The sequence below is a fragment of the Bos indicus genome, chromosome 13 (genome assembly GCF_029378745.1).
Source record: "Bos indicus isolate NIAB-ARS_2022 breed Sahiwal x Tharparkar chromosome 13, NIAB-ARS_B.indTharparkar_mat_pri_1.0, whole genome shotgun sequence".
In the NCBI taxonomy this organism is placed as follows: Eukaryota; Metazoa; Chordata; class Mammalia; order Artiodactyla; family Bovidae; genus Bos; species Bos indicus.
The window spans coordinates 39,899,514-39,924,187 of NC_091772.1; the positions used below are offsets into that span (position 1 = coordinate 39,899,514).

At 49.0% G+C, this 24,674-nt stretch overlaps 1 protein-coding gene across 2 annotated transcripts in view; it reads left to right on the top strand.

Moving 5' to 3' along the window:
- Positions 1 to 17,418, top strand: part of CFAP61 (cilia and flagella associated protein 61) — a 247,992-nt gene extending 230,574 nt beyond the window's left edge. For both annotated transcript variants that reach the window (XM_070802104.1, XM_070802105.1), the window contains 2 exons: positions 12,364 to 12,454; positions 16,958 to 17,418. In XM_070802104.1, the coding sequence (XP_070658205.1) occupies positions 12,364 to 12,454; positions 16,958 to 17,158 (292 nt within the window). In that variant the 3' untranslated portion in view covers positions 17,159 to 17,418. The remainder of the gene's footprint in view (positions 1 to 12,363; positions 12,455 to 16,957) is intronic.
- Positions 17,419 to 24,674: the final 7,256 nt, after the last annotated feature.

Consider the following 24,674-nt stretch of genomic DNA (forward strand, 5'->3'; position numbering starts at 1 on the left):
CTGCCCTCAATCTTTCCCAGCATCAGGGTCTTTTCAACTGAATTGGTTCTTCGCATCAGGTGGCCAAAGTATTGGAGCTTCTGCTTCAGCATCAGTCCTTCCAATGAACACCCAGGACTGATTTCCTTTAGGATGGACTGGTTGGATCTCCTTGCAGTCCAAGGGACTCTCAAGAGTCCTCTCCAACACCACAATTCAAAAGCATCAATTCTTTGGCACTCACCTTTCTTCATAGTCCAGCTCTCACATCCATACATGACCACTGGAAAGACCATAACCTTGACTAGACAGACCTTTGTTGGCAAAGTAATGTCTCTGCTTTCTAATATACTGTCTAGGTTGGGCATAGCTTTTCTTCCAAGGAGCAAGTATCTTTTAATTTCATGGCTGCAGTCACCATCTGCAGTGATTTGGAGCCTGAGAAAATAGAGTCTCTCACTGTTTCCATTGTTTCCCCATCTATCTGCCGTGAGGTGATGGGACCGGATGGGATCTCAGCAGGACGGGCGTGAGGAGGATCTGTCCTCACCTGTGTTAACTGTGGTCCCTGGTCAAGTGACAAATGTGCAGGCTTCTCTATTTTTACCCTCATCATCGATCAGTGACACTTTAAGACCATAAACATCCTCCTTTCCAGTTACTTTAGCATTCATAAACAATTCTTGCCTGAAAAGGATTGTTACTGTCTTATTTGCCAAAGGTTGATTTTTGTCCAACTCCATCATTCATTCTGTATGTATTACTTGGCCATCGACTCTAAGGAAAGGTTATCGCTTCTCCTCTATTTATTCACTTATCTATCTCAGTGTGCACTTGTGGATTCTCAAAACATGGTCATATCTGTTCCTCTCATTAATGTCTTTTAGGGAGATAAGATGATTGGATGGCATCATCGACACAGTGGGTATGAGTTTGAGCAAACTCTGGGAGATAGTGAAGGACAGGGCAGCCAGGCATACTGTAGTTCATGAGGTGGCAAAGAGTCAGATGCGACTTAGTGACCGAACCACAACAGGGAGATAAGAACTAGGAATATGTTAGCTGAATTTTAGTTCTTTGTTTTTGGGAACTATAAACCTGAAAGCATAAAAGTGACAAAGAAAGGGAAGAAACAGCATGTCATTTGTCATCATCTCAATAAAAGCTTTAGTTTAAAAAAACGTATTCACTACAAAACATTTTTTTGTTATGAAAGGGAATCATTTTAAACATGTACAGATCACAATTATTGCAAACCGAGACTGAATGTGTTGGATATATTCTGCACCAGAGAGTGATATTTATCCTAAGCAGTCCTTTAAAGTTTAAAGAGCAGTTAAACCAAAAGACTCATGAGCCAGCAAAATACCTTGTTTCCGGGGTTTCCTGGCTCCTGTGGCCTCAGTCTCACAAAGCGTGATTCCACTGGTTCCTTTGTTCCACCCTCCTCGGGCTTGTTGGGGGGTATGTGTACATATATACACTTTTTTTTCCTTTCCCTACAGAAAATAGATAGGAAATGGCCATGGCTGTGAGCGTGGCTGAGTGGCTGAGTGGCCTAATGCTAGCCTGTGCTCTCTGCAGCCTAATTAAAGGAAAATGGTTGTGCTTTCTATGAAGAGAGATGCAGAATGAGAGGAGGGGGCACAGGAAGGGGAGCTGAGCGCTAAGAGCCTGCCTTTCTCCGCCGAATTAAATGCTAACCTCGCCTCCTTCTCCGAGTCCTGAATTTATATAACAAATCAATGTACATAGCTGGACAGCTTCCAGGGCACTAGACTTCTCGTCCAGATTCAGTTAATGCAGCCCCTAAGCAACCAGCAACGTGTAGGAAACACCGCAGATGGACCTAGAGGGCAGGTACGTGGAGCCCCAAGTCAGCCAGCTCCCTGGGCTCTCACCCCGGCCCCTCCCCACAACCGCCAAAGGTCTGGGCAGGCACTGTCCAAGTTTCAGTGGGAATATAAAGGTCAACTTAAATAGGAACAAAATTCTTAGCTATATAAAAATCATGCTGCTTCCACGAGAAGACTGTTTGCTCTGGCAAGTCAGACACAAAAAGCAGGTCAGAATAAAACCTAGTCTTGCTGGGGGGCCAGTATCATTATCCCCCGGGGCTTCCTCTCTGCCTCTGCACATATCCAACCAACAGCTGGGTTAACCGTTTGGACTGACTGGCTCACTCTTCATAATAAACAGAAAAAAAAAAAAGGAATGCCATGCAAAACACTTTTGATTGAACTTCCATCAACTCAGACCAAAATAAGCAGTCGAGGTCACAGTTTATTTATCCCCACCTGACTCTCCAGGGCACACACAACTTCACAGTCTCGTCATAAAGTCCATTTTAACTTGATCGCAGCTAAAATGAATTGCTGCTCTAAAACTGCAGCCAGTTACTTCCCTGGTGGCCCAGTGGTTACGAAGAGTCCACCTGCCAATGTGGGGGGGTGTGGGTTTGATCCCCGGTCGGGGAAGATTCCACATACCTCGGGGAGCTGAGCCTGTGCACAACTACTGAGCCTGTGTGCTATGCAGCCTGTGCTCCCAACAAGGGGAGCCACCAAAATGAGAAGCCTGCACACCGCGACTAGAGAGTGGCCCCTGCTCGTCACGCAGAGAGAAAGCCCACACGCAGCAATGAAGACTCAGCCCAACCATAAGTAAAAAAATAAATATAAAATAAAAACTCATCGTTGAAAAAAAAAAAAAAAAAAAAACCCTGCAGCTGAATGAATTCACGCAGACAACCCTGGAGTGGAGCAAAAGCAGTCCCGAAGAAGAACTGCAGAGTTACGCCGAAGACAGACTTTCAATAGAACGGCAAACAAAGAGTGTTTAATCATTTATTTGGTCTCTAACTCACACCAGAAAGGATCTGAGGCTGTTTACACAAATATATACAGTAGGATAATTAAGAACAACAGCAGCCGCAACAATAATAACAACAAGAAGAACACGTTACACAGTGGTCTGTGGTGGCCTAAATGAGAAGGAAATTCAAAGAAGAGGGGATTTATGTATATGTATAGCAGATTCACTTTGCTGTACAGCAGAAACTGACACAACATTAAACAACTATATTCCAATGAAAATTTTAAAAAAGAAGAACACAATACACACGGGGCCCTCCCCACACTGAGCCAGGCACACAGCCAGACCTCTTTCCTGCAGGGTCTCCGAGAATTCTGATAGTCATTCTTTGCAGTAAGGACCATCAGTATCCCCATTTTACAGCTATGAAGACTGAGGCTGGGAGGTTAAAGCAACCCAGCTCAAGAGGACATCAGCTAACAAGTGGCAGAGCGGGGACAAAGAGAAAGGTCGGCAGTAAATGGGTGAGTACAGGCAGGTCAGCAATGCAAAGCTGAGTCCAGGTGGAGAGACGGCGCCCTCCACAGCACAGATGTGTCAGCAGTGAACGCGCACACTTGGCTTGGGCTTTCTTCCAGGACAAAGCAAGAAGGGAAATGTTTATCGGTGGTGAGAGGGCCAAGATGCCCAAGAGAAACATTTTCCGTTTTCTAAGATGAAGCCGTTTTTCCTGGGCTAAGTGTCCAGGATTCAGAAAGAGCAAACTGCCAGCAGACAGGTCTTTCAGAGAATCAAGTAGGAATAGTATTTCTGGAAACCAAGACTCCGGAGGCGGGGCGGGGGCGGCATGGTTGGGGGGCGGGGATAGGGGGAGGGGGCAAGCAGGCGGCACTCCATCCTCAGCACCATCCGGGCACCCACCCTGACCCAGGACCAGTGTGTCTGGGGCTCCATTCTCTTGGACTCATGCTTGAGAGAGAGAACACGGCCTCCTGGCAGCGTGGCTCAGGACCAAACGTGTGTCCATTCACAGGAGACACATCACACAGGTGCCGGCACCTCCAGCAAACAGCAGCCTCTCTCCCAGAGCCTCTGCCACTAGGTGTGCCTGGCGTGCCCAGCTCTCAGGGTGCCCGGCAAAGGCAGTGTCAGCTTCCGGTTCCTGGCATACCTGGGTGACCAGATGAACACCCGCTTTGTGGAGCCATGAGCCAATCAGCAGGGAGAGACAGGTTGCTTACCAGCTATTCAGAAGAACAGAATTTTGCTTTTACTGCCAGGGCACTGAGAGGCATATTTCCTTAGAGGAGTAAACATCCATTACCTGGTGATACCAGTTCCAGATTTTGACAATAACCAAACTATATTCAGGGGAAGCTTGGTTTTCTGTTATACAGATCTTAGGCAGGTTGACAGAACTGATTATCAAATAACTGGGCTTCCCTGGTGGCTCAGACGGTAAAGAATCTGCCTGCAATGCAGAAGACCTGGGTTTGATCCCTGGGTTGGGAAGATCCCCTGGAGAAGGGAATGGCAACTCACTCCAGTTTTCATGCCGGGAGAATTCCATGGACAGAGGAGCCTGGTGGGCTATAGTCCACAGAGTCACAAAGAGTCGGACATGACTGAGCAACTAACACGTTAAATAACTAGTTTATTTTGCTTTCAAAATCCTTCATCTTATCTTTCTAAATATGCCTCAAAGCAATAGATGAACTATTGATAGTGATTCTGGCAAACTCAAGTCGCACAGGAAATAGTCACGTCAAACTTCCATTTCAGTGTTTGGGGTTTTAGTCGCAGCGTGTCATGGGCTGCATCTGCTCCTATAATACATGGTATCCCTGAGTAAATCCACCGCCCCAGAAACGTGGAATTTAATTTCCAAGCAAACCTACGGCTAACTGGAAATGCTTATTTGTTCCTATTCTTATTTTTTTGAAAATTGTATTGAAATGAACGAATCCAGTTTCTTTTATGGGCAGAATAAAAACGACCAGAATGCACCCTCACAATGGGAACACAAATTGTTCTCTTCTCTCCTCTGCATTTAAGCCAACTTGGGCCAGATGGGGACGTGGAAGACACCAGGGTCTCCCATGGGCTTGGAGGTGACTGTCGTATACAGAAAATTGTGTTTGTGTGTGTGTGTGTTTCCAGAATGTTAATTTGGGGACAGATTTGAATCTAGTGAAAGACATGTTCTCATTCTGGGAACTTCAATTTAACACACTTTCCCAATTTTCATAGATTTAACGTTAAGACAAGGTTTTTAAGTAGATGCTATGGAGTTTATTGGGTATCATAGCAGATGACATCCTTTCTCTCTTTGCTCTTCAGAATCCTGATTTATAGGGTGTTATTGTACCTAAAATAGATGACAATGATTCCCAGGCTCTCCTGCAGCCAAGGAAGCCATTTGACCAAGCTTTGGGCAGTAAGATATAAATAGAAGTATTATGTGAGATTTCTAGGAATGCTTTCTAAAATAAAGAAAAAGGACCCTCAGTTTTCCTTTTTTCCATCCAAGAACATGTCTGTGATGACTGGAACTCAGCAGCCATTTTGCTCCATGAGGTCAAGGACCCTATGGTTTCTGCTGTGATCTGATTTCTAAGGAAGCATCATGTCAGCCCCTAACACCTCACCTGGACTTTCTTTATATGAGAAAATTACAGTTATGCCTTTTTAAAGCCAGGATTAATTTGAATATTTTTATAACTGCAAACAAACTTAATCTGCCTAATGCAGGGGGTACTAGGGAAACTGGGGTGATTCAGAAAGTTGCTAGAAAGACTCAGGAAATGACGTTTGATTGTGCAGTTGTTCAGAGCTGGAACTGTCAGATCAAGCAGAATAATGATTAAGATGCAGTTTGGCCACTTGTTAGCTGTGTGACAGTAGGTCACTTAACCTCTCCAAATCTATCTTCTCACCTGTAAAATGGGCCAGCAAGCCCCACTTTAGAGGACTGGATTCACAATGACGTGAGATAATGCACAGGAACTGTTCAGCACAGTGTCTTTGAGTTTGTGTCCCCAAATGAGGTGCCTCCACCATCGAGTAAGAAAAAAACATCGTCCCCGGTAGCAGGCGAGGTGCTTTAGGCAGTAGAGGCACACGTGACTAAAGATGGCATCATTTCAGTAAGAATAAGACAAGAAGTGCAAGGTTCATATCAGACCCACGCTTTCACAGGTGTGATTGCTTAGAACAAGACAGTGGACATTCTTTCTGTTTTAAAAAAAAAGCAAATCAATCCAAGGGTCATTTTTGAAAAAATGAATAATTCAGACTGTATGAAAACTGATGGGTTCCCTAGAGGCTGAAGTTTGGCAAACACTTGCCTAAGAGGAGGGGATGTGGAAATGCAGTGACCAGAAGGATGCAGACTCACTTGGCCTTCCGCCTCAACCCCGGTCCCCTGCCCCCACACCCCCACACATCCACCTCAGTGTGTGCCCTTTGGGGCCAGGGACCACTGCTTCCCTTCTCCAGGTCACACCTGGCCCCCGGGGTGTCTGCACTTTCTTCCTTCTGTGTGTGGAGTGTCTATGAGAGGGCCAAGGCCCTCCCCACAGCGCCCCCAGCCTCCTTGTAGAAGGAGAATATCTGTCCCCACCCTGAGTCTAAGGTGCTGCCCACACAGGAAAGGGACAGCACCTTAGAGAACATCAGGCGATGTTCTGTGAGAACATCACACTCCCGGGAAGGCCTGCGGGCGCCCCCACCCCCCAGGAGAAAAGGCAATGCTTAAGCGAGTTTCTGGCTCAAATAAACTTCTGGATGTGAGTGAGTAGCAGCTGGGAACCCTCTTATCAGGTCCCAAAGCAAAAATTGACTATTATCACACTAAGATAAAATTAGAATGCTTTTCATTAAAAAAAAGGGGGGGGGGAGATCTTGGAGAGAGAGGTGTATTTCTTCTCTGCCCACTCCCTCCCTTTTCGCAGTGGTATGTAGTTTGGCATTTCCAGGTGGGCCTTGCTCTTCTGCAACTCTCCTTCCCTACTGCTGGTGAAGGGCCCTGGCCTTGGGGCTGAGTCCGCTGAGTCCGTCTTTTCCCCTTGCCAGTGGCGGGGCTGGTTACCAGGTTCCAACCCCATTGATGTGACTGTGTCGATCCATGAGGTTGAATGACCAGATGAGGTTGAGCTCTGGAGAAGTCTGATCAATTCCTTAATGATTGGACCACATCGACCAGAATGGTTAATTCAGTTCCACGGGCTGACCTTTCCTAGGCCTTCTGGGAAAAAGTGGATCATTTGCAAAAGTAATGGAGAATTTAAGTCTCCCCCCAATAAACCAGGACAACCATTTGCAAAATGAACAGAGACTGTCATGTCCTCTGTTTGGGCCCTGGAGAATTTGTGTAACCTTTTTTTCACAGATGTTTAAAAATGCATTTAGTGATGTGGGAACCCCAATCTGCATAGCCAATTAGAAGCCGTGGTATAGCCCTGCTCTTACCCAGCTGGGTCTCCTGAAGACTTTGAGGCCACCAACTATGAAGGTGACTCAGTAGTCCTGTTAGTCTTCCCTTTTTGATTGTAAATTGGGAAAGAAGTTGCTATATTTTATTTCTTTAAATTTTAAAACTGGTTTCTTTTATTTGGCTGCGCCGGGTCTTAGTTGTGGCAGGTGAGAGCGTTAACTTGTGGCATGTGGCATCTGGTTCCCTGACCAGCAATCAAACCTGGGCCGTCTGCACTGGGAGCTTGGAGTCTTAGCCAGTGGACCATCAGGGAAGTCCCTCTATTTTTTTAAAATTCACATTGTTCATGGAAGTATACATTTCCCCAAAGCCTAGAATTATGCCAATCATCCATAGCTCTTGGGGTCATTAATGCAGACGGTACCCCGACTCCAGCCAGCCTTGGCAAGGATTCCAGAAGCCCCTCTCCTTTCTACAGAGAAGGAAAGAAACTGAAGCACAGAAGTCATTCAGTTGGGTAGGAAAACTAGATTTACAAGTTCATAAAATAAAACTTCTTTCTAACATCCTGATATCAAAAGGAGATGATCTTTGTTTGACTCAATGTCCTCATCCTTCGAGGTTAAATTCAAAGTTTTTCTGATTTTTAGAGCGAAGGCTGCTTCCATATTTCTAGGCTGGTTTTGAGGACTCCACAGGGGTCTGTGCCTCTCTAAAGCCCGGCTCTCACCCACCCTAAACAGGGTCACTGCTCTAGTGCAGAAGCGCTCCACGGAGGGGGTGAAGGGAGAAGCAGTCCCAGGTGTCCTCACCTGCTCCTTCAGTGCCCCCGAGGGCCAGCCTGTGCTGGACACCATGGGGCACACTGCCCACATTGCATTAGAGGTCAAGACACACCCTGGGGCACTTCCCTGCACCGTCAGGAGTGCTCCATGCACTGAAGTGGGTGGAAACCTCAAGCCCTGAGTCAGCTCCACAGAGGAGGTCTGTGTGGACTTGAGCGTGGATGGCACCAGAGGAGGTGAAGACGTGGATATGGGTCCTTGGGGCTGCCCACAGGCAGGAGGGCCGGGGTGGGAAGTGTCTTGAGGGAGCCTGAGACCCTCCCCGCAGGGAGAAGACAGCAGACGGAGCAGCAGGCAGTGTGAGCGCAGCTTTGAAGCTGGGAGAAGTCTGAACTGGACACGGCCCCCCAGGAGGTGCCCTGACTGTGCCACCTCCGGTCAGCACCCCTCAGCCCACAGCTGCAGCCCCCACCCCGGGCGAAGGGAGGATACCTGGGAGCCCCACAGCCCACAGTTCGCTGGGAAAGGCAGTGCGTTGCGGCTTTTCCAGAACTCTAGTTCCCCTGTGACTGTGACGGGTGCCGCCTGCCATGACGGTTAAGACAACATGCCCACACGCTCCGTGGTGACGCCCAGCTCCCCAGTGTGGGCGCTAGCACTCTGTCACCTCCTTGTAAGTGGCACCACTGAAGCTGCAGTCAAACTGAGAAGGAGCTGTCGATGACAGCTGGTTGGTTTAGTTTTAAACTAGACGAACTCTGGGAACATGGGTGGCCAACAGCTGGTTGCAGAGATTATCACCTTCTGGACAAGATCCTCAAGTGCTTGACCCCAGGAGGCAGTGGTGCGAGACTGAAAGGACAGCAACTTCCGGTCTCCTGAGTCTGCAAACCGCTGGCCGGGCTGTCAGGAGCATAGCGGTCGTTGAATTGCCAGGTGCCACTGCTGCTGGAGGCCATTGGAGGGGCCATGAGCTCCAAAGCAGCAGCAGGAAACCTGCAGGAACCTCAGCTTCCTCTTCCACCCCCGAGTCTCCATGCAGACCAGCTTGATCCCTTTCAGAGGGTTAAGGCTCCCCAGGCCTCTGTGCTCAGCCTCACGGATGGAAGTGATAGAGACCTGGGTGTTAGATGATGGGCCCCTGGGTGGGGCATTCATTCTAAGAGAAGTGGGTTTCCCCAGAGTCCACTCTTGGAAGCAAATGACAAGGAGTCCAAGAGGTAACACAGAGGCTGGGGCGGTGAGGGTGCTGAATAGGGACGCACCTGAGCGGCACCTGGGCAGTTGGAATAGAGCTGTGCTGACACCAGGAAGGTAGCTTCTTCTGTGCAGCAGAAGGCTGTGGCTGCAAACCCTGAAACCAAGTGGCTAGGAACTCTGATGCTGCCATGGAAACGCATACGGGGTGAGGAGGTGGCATCTCAGCTGTGCAATAAAGGTGGCAACAAACTTAAAAGCACCCATTCAATTCTCACCCAGGCATTTTAGGGGCTTCCCTGATGGCTCAGTGGTCAAGAATCCACCTGCCAATGCAAGAGACACAAGAGACCTGGGCTCGATCCCTGGGTCAGGAAGATCCCCTGGAGGTGAGCATGGCGACCCACTCCAGTATTCTTGCCTGCAGAACCTCACGGACAGAGGAGCCTGGTGGGTTACAGTCCATGGGGGTCACAGAGTCAGACGCAATTGAAATGACTTAGCACACACGCATAGTAGTTTTGAGATTTGCAAGTTTACGATTCCCTGAAGCTTTTCTAGAAGCTACTGAGACCTAAGAGGGAGGGACCATCTTGGCAAAGCTGTGCTTGAGTGTACGCACTTGGGTGTCACTGATGCTTTGGTCCATGATGCAACCATCCGAGATGTGTCAAAGCATCACCTGGCTAAGCTGATACCTGCCCAGGCGGCCGGCTCCACATCAGTGCCTTTGTTCCAGGAATCAGACGGGTGTTGGATGTCGGCCTGAGTTTGTGGGGGTCCAGAACTCCAGGCAGAACCTCCATCGACTCCATTCATTCAGGATTCAGCAGTCTTGAGTCAGTCACAGCACTGACAGGTTTGCACGAGCGCCCTCTGGAACCCCCGGCCCTCCCTCTACACCCCAGGGCTCAGGCTGACCGCCCTTTGAGCCTGGGCTCACCCACAGCTCTCCCCCTGTCCCTGTGAGGCTCGCTTCTTTGCACGACTGCCCATCTTGGGACACTTTGCAGAGTTTTGCCACCTACTTATTGAGTAGAACTTTATATTAATTAAAGAGCCATCAGGGCCAGGCAGTGTGGAGTGTATACCATGCTGTGTGCAATTCGTGCTTGCGTGCCAAGTTGCTTCAGTCATGTCGGACTCTGTGCCACCAGCTTGCCAGGCTCTTCTGTCCGTGGGATTCTTTCGGCAAGAGTACTGCAGTGGGTTGCTGTGCTGTCCTCCAGGTGATCTTCCTGACTCAGGGATCAAACCTGCATCTCTTACGTCTAACCTGCATTGGCAGGTGGGTTCTTAACCACCAGGGCTGCATTCATCGTTCCTTCCTTTGTTCCGTGAACATCTGTGAGATGCCTGTTGCACACAGGTACTGAGCTAGATGGCCGTGGACCAATTACATAGCACAGCTGAGTGGACCCCTGCCTCCAGGAGCATCCTTCCTGCCCATCACCTCCCTAAGCTCAGCTCCTGCCCCCCTCCCATTCTGCTTATCTCCACCCACCTCCTTGAGGGCTGGGCACATACCTGCCTCCTGGCCTTTGCGCCTGCTGGTCCCGGAAGGTTCTTTCCCCTGAGTCGCAGGTGGCTCACTCCCCATCCCTCGGACTTTGCTGGCTAAGTCACTGTCTTAGGAGAGAGCCTTGCTCTGACGTCTCCCATCCTCACTTGATTTATGTTTCCTCCTAAGCCGTTCTCCCTCACATGTTGAACATGGACCTACGTATCGGTTGGATGTAAGCTCCTCAGTGGCAGGGATGTTTGTGTTGGTCCCTGCTGTTTCCCAAGTACCCAGAACAGTGCTGGGCACAGAATGGGCATGGAGTCAATATTAGTGGAATTAATAGTGGGATGAATATATGACCTGAACCACAAAGTAGGTGGGTTAGCATGAAATTAGGTCATATTCTGGACAAGCTAACAGCTGATAGGTGCCAAGCAGTGTAGCTGAGAGCCAGGCTGGTCCTACACGGGCTTGACACTGCCCTGGTCCTTTAGTGCCATGGTGTCCCTGGGCTCATTATGTCCTTCTCAAGAATTATTGTCAAGTTGCAGATAACAGGGACTACCCTGATGGTTCCATGGTTTAAAATCCGCCTTGCAATGTAGGGGGTGCTGGTGCGATCCATGGTTGGGGAACTAAGATCCCACATGCTGTGGGGCAAACTCAACTAGAGAGTGAGAGTCCATGCGCTGCAACAAAAGATCCCACATGATGCAATGCAGCTCTCGAGTGTTGCAATGCAGCTCTCCCACGCAGCAGCCAAGTCCTGATGCAGCCAAATAAACATTTTTTTAAAATATCAGAAAAAAACAGAAAGTGCTCATCTGCATGTGGGCACCAGTTTCTCTTCCCCTGGGCACACACCTGACGTCCACTCACTGTCCCAGGAATGCCAGGGGAGCCCAGGTCACCCCAGTGGGCCTGCCTGACACTGAAGATGTTTCCTATTCCGAGACACTGAGTGTGAAGAGGAAGAGTTCAAATACCAATAGAGGTTCTTGGTTCTTCCAAAGAACGCAGCAAACCTGCGACAATCCCCTGTGAATAAAGGATGGCCATGCTGTCCCCCACGCAAGAAAGCATTTGTTCAGATAGTTTTTCAGGGCCAAGTTAGCAAAAGAGGGCCGCCAGCGGAACCACTCTCAGAAGAGAGATTCAATTAGGCGTCTGTGCAGTTGCACGAAGGCCGTGTCGCAACACCGAGGTGGCCTGTTTTTCTGGTCATTATTAATCCAGAAACCTTAATGATGAACAACATTTGTGTTATTGTCTCCCCAAATTTAATTTGTTTATGCAGCAGTTCAGTTAATCCTGCAATCTGTTTTTCTCAAACGGGGGCAGATAATGGAGACACCGTTCTTTACAAGTCTTCAGGCTTTTAAATTCTGATAAAATCAGGATTCTTCACTGGGTCTTGCCCCAGCTCTGAACTAAACAACTTTAAATGTAATTATGGAAGCTGGCCTTACATCAGGGACATCCATTTACAAAATTGATTGGCCATGCTGTTCCGCGAGGCATTTCGTGAGCAAACGATTACAAAAGAGCCAGAACTGTAATTTATAAAGGCAAAAAAAAAGCAGATAAATACTTTATTAGTGGTAATGAGAGGGTTTCCAACTAACTGCACCTTTTTCTTCCCTCGCCAGCTACTTCACGGAGCCGTGGTGCATGGCCCTCTTTCACGATCGTTTTATTGATCTCCGGAAAGCGTTACACCAAATCTTATCCTCCAAGGAGGTAAGTGTGATTAACGGATATGTGAGTTATTCCTTGCAAATTAGGAGTTACAAGCTGTTGATCATTTAGACTTTTCCCTACATTCTCACTTTATGGTTTCACTTTGAAAACCAACTGTCCTTCACTTAAACTATGGAGTCGTAAACATAGATGGTGATATTTCAGGGAAAGTGGGTTATTCAAATCTCTGATACGAGGCAGATTTCTTTTCCTCTTTTACAAGTACCTGTACTTTCATTATCAGCTGACAGTGAGGGCTGAAAGCAGGTAGTGGGCTGTGCCTCCTGGTCCCCGAGCATGAAGTCTATGCTCGTATGGTTTCTGTCCACATCTGCCAGCTGACTGTTAACTATTTGTGTGCACATGTTGTTCTGAAGGTGTCAAGGAAAGTCAACAGGTGTCCAGATGCACTCCTCTTATTTTTTATTTACTTACTTAGTTTTTTGCAAATGTTGGTGTCTTTTTTTAAAATTCACTTTGGCCGTGTTGTGTGGTTATGGGATGTTAGTTTCCTGACCAGGGATCAAACCCATGCGCTCTGCAGTGGAAGCAGAGACTCTTAACCACTTTCCACTTTCATGCATTGGAGAAGGAAATGGCAACCCACTCCAGTGTTCTTGCCTGGAGAATCCCAGGGACGGAGAAGCCTGGTGGGCTGCAGTCCTTGGGGTCACACAGAGTCGGACACGACTGAAGCGACTTAGCAGCAGCAGCAGCAGCAGCAGAAGAGAGTCAGGGAAGTCCCTAAACACTCTTCTTTTAAAACTGAAACTTCTTTCTCCAAGCAATTCACAATTAACTGCAGGTGAGGCTGCACACTGCACAGACTCTGTACTTGGCAAGAAATTTGACTCTGCCATGTAAATAGTAAAATATTTATGAAACTTTATTTTTTTTCAACACCTGTAGTCCTTACCAGAGTTGTGGGGAATTTACATGTTCGGTCAAGTATCCATTCTAGATGCTTCGTTGGTTTACTCAGACAAGGGCTGGGGCTTGGCTGAGTGGTCTGACTGCCTAAATGAGCAGGTCCTGTGTCTCTGTGTCACCTCTTCGTGGGTCCCCAGGGTGTAGGCTGCCAATGCAGGAGACGGTAGTTCTGTCCCTGGGTCAGGAAGACTCCCTGGAGAAGGAAATGGCAACCCACTCCAGTATTCTTGCCTGGAAAATCCCATGGACAGAGGAGCCTGGCAGGCTACAGCCCATGGGGTCACAAAAGAGTCGGACGTGACTTAGCGACTAAACAACAAAAACCAAAATGAGAAAAGAATCTGAAAAAGAATATATATCTCAAACTGATTCACTTTACTGTACACCTGAAACTAACACAGCATTGTAAATCAACTACACTCCAATATAAAGTAAAAATTTTAAACACCAAAGTGCCAAGTTTAAAAGTTTAAAAAGATTGTTAAGATAGGACTAGTATGCAAAGCAACCTACAGATTGTGTACAAGCCTATAAAAATCCCCATTTCTTTTTTTAGAAATGGAAAGGCCAATCCTAAAGTTCATATGGAAATGCAAAAGACTCCAAATTAAATTTGAGAAACTTTTAAAAAGTTGATGGACACACACTTTGCAATTTCAAAACTTAATATAAATCAGTGGTAACCAAGACAGTATGGTACTTATATAAGAATAGACATAGAGATCAACGGAGTAAAATTAAGAGCCAAAGTAAACCCATTTACATGAAAAGATGTTAACATTGTTAATCATTAGGGAAATACAAAAACCAGGGTCACAATGAGATATCACTTCACATCTACTAGGATGGCTACACTTTTAAAAAAAAAAAAAGAGGAAATAATGAGTGTTGGCAAGGATGTGGAAAAATTGAAACTCTCACACATTGCTAGTGGGAATGTAAAAATATTATGCAATTACTGTGAAAAAAATGGTTTGATGGCTCCTAAAAACTTATAAACAGAATTACTATATGATCTAGCCATTGCACTCCTAGGTATATACCCCCAAAGAACTGAAAATCAGTATTCAAATGAATACTTATATATGAATGTTCATGGCATCACTATTCAGAATTACAAGATGGAAGAAAGAACCCAGATGTCCATCACGGGACCTGTGGATAAACAAACGTGGTCTCACAGTACCAGGGAACGTACTCTGCCATAAAAGAAATGAAGTGCTGATACATTCTAACAAGTGGATAAACCTCAAAACACTGAGTTAACTGAAAGGAGCCAGACACAGGAGATCATGTGTTGTCTGGGGGGCACTGTGAGGTGAGCTGCTCACAGATGAACATGTTGGTGGGGGGGTAGGTAGTCACCCTGAGACAGGGCACACAGGAGAGGCAAATGCACAAAAAATGAGTTTACAATCTAGAGCAGTATTTGTCCTCCATAAATTTCAGAGTTCTATTTTGTGACTTTACACCATTACCCCAATGTTGGGCTTCCCTGGTAGCTCAGTTGGTAAAGAATCCACCTGCAATTCAGGAGACCTTCATTCGATTCCTGGGTTGGGAAGATGCCCTGGAGAAGGGAAAGGCTACCCACTCCAGTATTCTGGCCTGGAGAATTCCATGGACTTTATAGTCCATGGGGTCGCAAAGAGTCGGACATGACTGAGCAACTTTCACTTGACTTCACTTTTTCACCCCACCCCAAGTCTCCTCTAATTTTTGTATATTCGTTATATTTGATACAATCTATCTGGAAAATTAAGGAAAAAAGAGCCAACCTCAGCTCTACGTGCTTGGGCACTCAAATGTCTCAGTGCCTCTAATATTTACTTCTGGGCGTCACTTGCCATTCTTTCTCTCTCCCATCTTTGTTGATCTGATTTGGGGTCCTGGCCTCCCACAGATGGTTCTTTCAAGTGATATATGTATAATCCCCACACCTGGCAGTGTCTCACTTATATAACTAAGTGATAATTACTGTATTTCTCCGTATAGTTTGAATCTATTTTTCTACCTATAAGTTCTTACTATTGATAAATTAATGATCCAATAGAACTCTGCAAGTTATCCACTTTTTTTTTTTGCTGTTAAAAATAAAAAAGAATTATTGGAAGGTCAAATAAACACATCATCAAAGTCCATCTTCTTTTAGGGTAATTTTCAATTACTGGAGTGTTCAGAAAGCACACAGCTCAAATCTCAGTGAAGTGCTTTTTATTTTGGCTTTACTGCCCACACAGTATGTGGGATCTTAGTCCCCCACCAGGGATCGAACCCATGCCCCCTGCATTGGAAGCCCTGAGTCTTAACCACTGAATTGCCAGAGAAGTCCCTTTTAAAGTTATTTTTATTTTATGAATGAAGTGCTTTATTCAACAATAGATAGGCAGATAGGTGATGAAGCAAGTAAGGTAACCATAGAAACCAGATAGTGTGTATCCGAGTGCCAAGTTCATCACTCTGTCAACTTGCCTCTATGTCTGAATCCTTTTATAATAAAATGTTGGGGAAATCTCTATGTTATAAATGTGCACAGTGTGTGATTCTCAAGTGCAAATAACTTTATTCTCTCTGAGCCCCACACCTTTAAAGATAGCAATGAAATTTGCCTTTACTAAGAATTTAGTATAGGTTTTAAAAATCCCATTGGTTGGGGGCTGTAAAGTAAACCATCTAGGAGTCTTCAACTAAAAATGTTTAATCACCACCTTTCTTATTTTTAAAACAAGCCTGATCTACATATTATTTTTATCTGGAAATTAAGAGCTTAAAATTACTATGCTTGCTGAACTCTAAGACATTATGGTATGCGAACTAAGCCAGTCACAAAAAGAGAACTAGTGTTTGATTCCATTTACATGAAATGTCTAAAGTCAAATCATAGAGAAAGCAGAAGGGCGGAGACTTCCTTGGTGGTCCGGTGGCTAAGACTCCGTGTTCACAACATAGGGGGCCTGGGTTTGATCCCTGGTCAGGGATCTAGATCCCACATGCCACAGCTAAGAGTTTGCATGCCTCAACAAAAGACCCTGGGATGGGCAGTAAATGGTTAGTAGTGACAACTGGGGAGAATGAGAAGGGAATGGCTACCCACTCTGGTAAATTAGAGCTAACTTGATTATTCTAGGGCTTCCCAGGTGGCGCTAGTGGTAAAAAACAAAAACAAAAAAAACCTGCCTGCCAATGCAGGAACTATGAGACATGGGTTCAGTCTCTAGCCGGGGAATATCCCCTGGAGGAGGGCATGGCAACCCACTCCAGTATTCTTGCCTGGAGAATCCCACGGACAGAGGAGCCTGGTGGGCTACAGGCCATGGGGTCACACAGAGTCGGACACAACTGAAGCCACTTCACACGCACATACCACGCCGAGATGGACGGTGCTGATGGCTGCATGACGACATGAAGGTCCGTTTACCTCTGAGTTGGACACTTAAAAATAAAGTGGTAAATTTTATGCTATGTGTGTTTTGCCACAGTTTAATTTTTTTTTAATCTAGGGAAAAAAAAAAACAATATTGTGGCACTCAGCCCAAGTAATATCAGTATCTGCCATCTCACTCTATTTTCCAGGACGAAAACCTTCCTTCTATGGAAGAGTTAGCCCGTCAGATCGAAGATGAGGAAATCAACCTGCCAGAGAAGCCCAGGAATTACCTCAAAAGAGTTTTCCAGGAAACCATCTACAGGCCTCTGGTGGAGAAGAGCATCCTTGACTACCTGCACTACAATCATTACCACCTGCCCATGTACGCGTGGCCGGGCATCATTTAGCTGCGGCCACCGCCTCCACGTGATCGTTTCCATGCGTGTCGTTTCGGGAAGTGCTCCATAGAAGCAGGAAACCTGGCTGGACCGCCGGGCACCATCCTTTTCTGCCGCCACCAGATGCCTGTAGTTCCCTATCGTCCCAGTAGGTGGCGCACGGTGGTGCGACTCGATTCTGGAGCACGGAGAGGCTTTACCCACACCAGGCGTGTTCCTGGCCAGAATAACCCAGATTAGCAATAAAATGAGACCGTTAGTGTGCAAAACTTGTTTTTTTTTTTTTTTAATAAAACCTTGGGCATGTTTCTGTTTGATTTCCTGAAAAGCCCTGCCACCAACGCTGTTAGTCCTTTACATGTTTTCCTGGTCACGTGGGTGATAAAAGAAAATTGTATACCCAGGACGGAAAATTAGGAATACAGACGCGGCAAAATTATCTCTATAATCCAACATCAGGACTGGTTGCATAGACAAGCTTACAGGGGGTTTTGAAACGAGGGGCCTGCTCTTACGACCTGTATATTACATTTCTACTTCCTGTTGCAGATTAGGTGCATAAATGCACCAAAAAAACTGGCAGATCAACCCAGGTTCACGGGCACGTTTTAGATTAAAAAACGGTAGTGGGAAGTTAATCTGGGTCATTTCCTTTGACTCTCAGTGCTGTTGCTTGGCACTGGGGCCCTCTGGTACCCGTCACCTGTAATGTGGGTCAGTAGCCCACTTTCTCGTAAATAAAGCACATTAAATGCCTTCCAGAAAACACATGGATTCAGGAACAACAGGTAAGACATTTCGTTTATTTGGATATCTTTTAAGCAGATAGTGTGATATCATTTGTGTCTGAATTTTTGACCAGCAGAGGTTAAAACTGGCTTTCAGTTTTCATTCTTTTTTTTTTTTTTGTATTTATGTTAACATTTAGCAAAAGTTGGAGCAATTGTAATGACTACACAGCTACTTGGAGGGCACAGCCACTTGGAGGGTAAGTCATTACAGAATTATCCCCCATTAATAAACTAATACCTCTTAAAAAATAAAATGGTTGTGGAACACCAGGCTCTGATTTTTCTAAAGCAGGCAAAAGCAAGCAACAAACTCCATTAATTCCTGCACAAATATGTTTTACACAAGGGCAGGGGTGGGGGGCCCAGTGCCCACCATATGGTATAAACTGTGCTATTCATATGGGGAACAGTCAATACTAGTCCCCTCTTCAAACCGCAAGCCCAACACGCATGGAACCATGTTTCAGGGCCTGTGAATGAGTTAGCTCAAGAAACTCTCTCTTTCCCCCCCTTCCCCTTCCTCTGAGAGGCCCTGGATCAAAGACATCAGCAAATTGGAGTGAGTTTCTGTAACAGGCCCTGGGACCTTGGGTGGAGATGAACAGAACAGTAGAGGATAACTGGTGATGATTTCTGTGACCAAGTATTACCATTAAAAAGCTTCTAGTCACATAAAAGTGACCCTATACGACAGTGGCAACCTTAATGTCAAACCGTGCATAATTTTATGGTTAAGTTTTTCTCTGCTGCCTTTTAAAAAGTAATCTTGGGCCCCTATAAGTATCATGGCAGGTCTGAAAATGAATATAATTTAGTCTACAAAGTATATGGGATGAAATTACTAATCACTGTCCTATATTCAGAAAGTAATTTCCTGAATCGAGGTAGGAATGTTAGCATGTGTGTGCAGACAAGCATTTTTATGACTAAGGAACAGCTTGTTTAAGAATAGGAGATGAACCCAAGACTTGTTGATCTTAACTTGAAACTGGCTGCTCTAAGGATTTCAGGAGAATAAAGATATTTATTCTTAAATGATGATAAATCCTGGCAAAAGAAAGGGTTCCAGATACACCAAGTATTTGGACTTCTCTAAATCTTTAGAATTCTCTAAATCTAAATCTAACCCTGGCAGAGCTTCCATAGAGATTCTGTCCGAGAAGTCTCCATACGGTTCAGCTTGTGCTGCTTGTCTTGAGCTCTAAGCCTACCCAATCTCGTAATTCTAGTTTTGGACAAAGAATATGGACAAGAAAACACCAAAGTTACACTTCCTACGTTGTATTCTCCCCATATCGCAAGGAACAACCATGCCTCACGATGCCTTTAATAATTTTGTGACACGTGTCAGTTTCTACTAGCTCGCGGCCACCTCCTTCCCCAAAGTGGCTCCTGAGATGCTACCCAAATATCCCAAGGAGAAAGAAAAATAGAAGATGATGTGGGGGAGGAAAGGGAACCTTGTACGGAGGAGAAAATGTGAAGCCAGGCAATCAATATTTACCCTCAGAAGAAGGATGTGTGTGTGTGTGTGTGTGTGCACGCGCGCCAGCACGGGTGCACCGGCTGAGTGTTAGCCAAGGAGCAGGGCGAGGGCCTCGAAAGTCGCCGTGTGCGAGGAGCTGTTGATTGTTTTCTGGTTGAGAGAAGAGGTGATGATAAGGCTGGGATACAGTGCGCGCCGGCCCGGCGGAGCGGCAGCTGTATGCTAATACTCGCAGAAACCAGCCTCCGCGTCCCCCATTAAAGCAGGCGGCCAGGAGGCCACACATCACTGAACAAATAGGCTCTCTCTAGACAAATAAAATAACACACGTTGGCCTGCGGGGAGGGGTGGGGGGTGGAGAGCCAGAGGGGGTGAGGAGCTGGAGGAGAGGAAGGGAGGGGGAGAGAGGGGGGCACCGAAGAGAGGGGTGGACCGAGAGAGAGGGGAGGGGAGGCCGGGAGGGAGACCAGGAAGAGGAAAGACAGGGACTGTCCGAGGGGGAGAGGGTCAGAGGTGGGCGAGACTCCGCGGAGCAGAGAGATGGGGTGGCGTGGCGTGGGGTGGAGTGAAAGATGCGAAGAGGGGAGAGGTGGGACGAGGTGGGACGGGGTGGGACGGGGTGGGCAGAGAGGGGCTGGGGAGAAAGAGAAGGTGGCGCCAGGAAAGGAGGCGGGGGCGAGGAGGAGGCCCGAGGAGGGCAGAGGAGGAGGCCCGAGGAGGGCAGAGGAGGAACGCGGACCCCCAACCCAAGAGCCGAAGCAGAAACAGGGGCCCCGAAGCCCATACGGACGGTGCGCCCCTGCAGCCCCCAGGCGCCTGGCTGTCCCTTCGTCCCCACCCCGGGGCGGGCGAGGACAGGGGACTGTCGGAGTCGCCAGGCCTTTCTGGTCGGTTTTGCTGGAGCTTTGTCGCCGCCTTGTCCGAGTCAGGGGAGCCGGGCTGCCCTTCATCGGGGAGGGTGGGGGAAGCCGCCCCTGAGCGCCCCGCACTCGCTGCCCTCCCAGCTCTCCCCGGCCTCATCCTCTCCGTCTGACTTTCCCACACTTCTGGGCGTCGCTGCGCCCGCCTTGGGTACCATCACCCTTCCAAGTCGCCCAGCCCGGGGCCCGTCCGGCCCGCCGCCCCCCTCCCTTCCGGCCGCGACAGTCCCACCCGAGGCGAAAACAAACAGCCCCCGAGGGCACTTCAAGGGAGCGTGCGGTGGCCCGACGGCACACTCGGCAGGATGAAAGGGGAGGCCGACCACCACCCCGTGGGCCCCGGGCGAATAATGGGCGCGCAGCAGATTGCCGGGGGCACTTGAAACTCGAGGGGAGGGAACTGCTGGAGCGCGGTCCCTCCCCGAGCCCGGCGGACGGCGCAGCCTCGCGGCTTCGCCCTCGTCCGCCCTCTTTCATGCGCTCTCCTTTTGTGTGGAATTATTTAAACGGGAGATCCGTGGCAGCTTTATGCTAATGTGCCGAACAAAGGCGACGGCCGGCGGGCGGGGGGCCCCCGGAAGGTGCCCGGAGGCCGGAGCGGGCTGGGCTGGGCGGCGGCGGGCTGCGCGTGGCTCTCGCGTGCCCCGGGGGCCCAACACGCCTGCCCCTCATTCCTGCAAATACAAAGAGTCTCCGGCTCCGGGCGGCGAGCGCGGCGCACTGGGGGTGCGCTGGTCCCTCCGGGACTTGACGGCTGGCTCTGCAGCGGGAAGGCGCGATCCAGGTCGGGCCGTGGCTCGCGGACCTGGAGGGCTCTGCGAATCAGGCAGAGGTGTCCGCAGCCGACCCGGGATGGCGCTGGGGGCGCTGATCGCTTCCCTTTCACGCCTCCGGGGCGTCTCCAAACACACCCCGGAGACAGACTTCCTTTCTGGCCTCTTAGGGGCTGCATGAACCCAGAAACATCCCAAGGGGCCATTCCTGGGCCGAAATTCCCCGCTTTAGCGCTTGGCTCCAAGCTTTGGGCTTCTAGCAACTCCCTGGGGCTAACTCCTGGTCACAGTGAATCCCAGCGCCTTCCCCGACGGCAACCTAGGGCTCCAGGACAGGAGAGTCGGAGCAGCCGTGGCCTCCAGCTCTGCAGCGGTCAGAGGAAGCACTCACCCCCTCAAGAAGAGAGGCGAAGAGGCCTCGGGGTTTTTCCTCAGCACTGGCCAGGACCCCACAGGAAGGGAGTCGATTGGGGCTTAGGAAGGACAGTACCCTGCCTGGGATCCCTCTTCTTGCCTTCCCCCGTGGAACTCCCCTGGAAGGGGCAGGTCAGCACTCAGTGGGTCCCCAACTCAGCTCCACACAGCCCCTATCCGGAATCGCAGTACGCAGAGGCCCACCGTCTCAGCGCAGCGTGGTGGAGCTTTCCTCTTCCAAAAGGAAGGCAAATATCTCGCCTCACTGGCCACCTGCCCGCGGGCGTGCAGATTCTGAGAAATGAAATCACGCAGAAGAAGACAGAAACCCAAGACCGGGTGCGAGGTGCATGTCCTTGGATGGTGCTGGTGTGTGCCGTGAGCGAAACCTGGTTCTTTCCCAGCCCTGGGTTGTGAAATTAGTTTCTAATACTCGGACCTTTCAAGTTTACATTTGTTTTGACTATACCTGTCTGAAAGCAGATTTCATTTTCTCTGGCAAGACTAGAAACCACAAATAAAGAAAAAGAAACGGATCCATTGAATCTCAGTATTTCAATAGTGTTCAATAGATTCTCTTAGCTTAATTCAGAGCCCTGTTGAATTCGCTGCATTCAGACAGGGGTTTTGTTTTGTTTTTGCACACACGCACACCCCCGCCCTCCTCACAATTATGGGTGTTGTTATTTTTTAAAGGATTCTCAAGGTGACTAACTCTCCCTGTTATCTGTTGAATGAAAGGAGGGTTACACATGCAAGACCAAATACTGCGGCCATCAGTAGGGGATGCCGGCGGACAGGGCCCCCGCCCTATTATTGGACAATCCAGATGGGATTCGTGATTAGAAAATAAAATTGGCCAGAGCTGTCCCGGAATCCCTTTCCCACTTCTAATTTCATCAGCAGTATTAATCAGCACTCAAAAGAGCAAAGAAATAACATCAGTTACTTTTAGACTGAAACACATACATTTTAAATAATCATTTTAGAATTTCTAACTTTTTTCAGGACTACTTTCATCGTAGTTAGCATTTTGTAAAATGAGGGTGAAAGCTTTCAAAATATATTGCATTATATTCTATTTTCAGTGTATAAGTTTTTTTTAAATCACAAACAAAATCACCAAATATTTTCCCCTTGATTAATCAACTTGATTAACCCCTTGATTAACGAAATCTAACAACTGTCCCCATTACAACTATTACTCATGTGGACTCAAAAAAAAAATCTTTCATTTCCACGCCAGGGTATTTTCAGAGGGAAAATCCAAAACAATTAAATACCTTCAGTGGAATCAAACGTAAGCAAAATTCAGCAAAATCTGAGTGTACAGAGCTTTGCAGAAAAGTGCCCATTTCCTTTTCTTTCAATAAAGTGATATTTTCTTCACAACATATGACATTTTATGTGGCTTGGCAATTTGTTCCCTAGTGATGGGCGATCAGGGCCAGTACCCACTCTTGGGGTTCTGACCCCTCCACTCCCGGAGTTTCTGCTTTTGTGTTTCCTTGGGGCTGGGTTAGGGCTGGGGCTGGGAAGAGCTTGGAGGAACGGCGTGGTGGGGGTGGGGGGTAGATTTTCACTGTTGTTTTTTCCTGGTGGCTCGGTTGGAAGGGTGGGGGAGGTGGGGGGGGGGGAGGCTGGAAGGGTGGGGGGCGGTGGGGGGCTGTTGGGGGGCGGAGGCGGTCGGTCCTCTCCGAGGCCACAGCCTGCCTCAGAGGACAGATTGCCCCCCTCTCCCCCCCGGCCGGCAGCACGCGCCTCTTTTGAGTCCAGATTGGCCGAGACCGGCGCTCAATAGCGGGAGGTTAATTTCCTTCACAAAGGTGAAGGGGGCACGGCTCCGGGGGGCCCCGCGCCCAGACAGGCGGCCCCTTTATTCCGCTGCGCCTTGATTGGAGCCCTTGATTTAGCATCTGATGTCAACCAGCAGACAAAATGCCCGCTCCGAATGAAAATGCATGAGGCCGCGCAAGAAGAGCGGAAACCAACTTCACTAGGGCGCACGCGGCTGGCCGCGCGTTTCGGGCTGTGGCCAGCGCCACTCGAATCGACCCAGCCCTGGGCGACGCGGAGGTTCCGAGTGGCCTGGACTGGACCATTCCAACGATGCCAATCCCGGAGCCTCCGGGAACTTAAAACAACAACAAAAAAGTTCAGAAATTCAAGGTTTTCTTGGAACCCAGCCTGTTCCTTCCCCCATCCAGCGCTGTGTCTGCAGGCAATTCAAGAAGTGCAGTGCCAACTGTTTCTCAAACTCGAGAGAAACCTTCCTGAGGCCCTTGGGCGCGAGGCGGCTGCGGACATCGCCCTCGGCTGCAGCTAGCAGGCCAGACCCTCCACCCAAACTTGAAACTCCAGGGTCCCGTTTCCGCTTAGATCCTGGGTCCCCGCGGCCCATCAGCCCCAGGCCCGGGCGGGGTTCTGGGAGACTCCTGCTTGGCAGCTATTTTTGATTCCCTATTATTTCCCAATACCAGGAGGAGTTCCAGCGCCTCCCCCAACCCCTCTCCCGCCCCAGCAGCCGCGCTCGGATCTCCCCCGCCCCTGCCAACCGCCGCCCCTACCCAATCAGCGCGCACAACTTCCCCCTCCGCTCCGGCTCGCGGATTGAACCCTCCTGACATATTTGGGGCCATTCTTCTCCTTTGTTGCTATTTTGCTCGCGACCCGCGGGTAATCCCCGCTCGGGAAGCGGGGGTGGGGGGCGAGCATTGTCGTGCTGATGGACGGGCCCATTTGGCGGCTCCGAGCCCCCCGGAGGAGAGACACAAAGCCCAGGCACGTGCGCCTCCGCATAGAGGAGCAGCAGACCGTGAAGGGAGGCGGGGCCGGGCGTGTGCCGGGGCCGGGCGGGGCTGTGGCGCCGGGCGGGGCGGCCGAGAGGCGCGCGCGGGGGCCTTGCGCCCTCAGGTACATCTGCCGCACCTACCGGGCGACCCCCGAGTCCCGGGCCCCTTTTGGCCGCCGCGTCGCCCTCCCACCCGACCGGGTGGAGGAGCTGCGGGCGCGCTGATTGGCTCCGGGGGAAGCGGGAGGCGAGAACAATGGCCCCCTCCCCCAGTTAAAAGGGAGCGGCTCCCGGGCCCGGGGACAGGGACGCGCGTGCAGGACGCAGAGGCGGGCCGAGCTGCCGCCGGC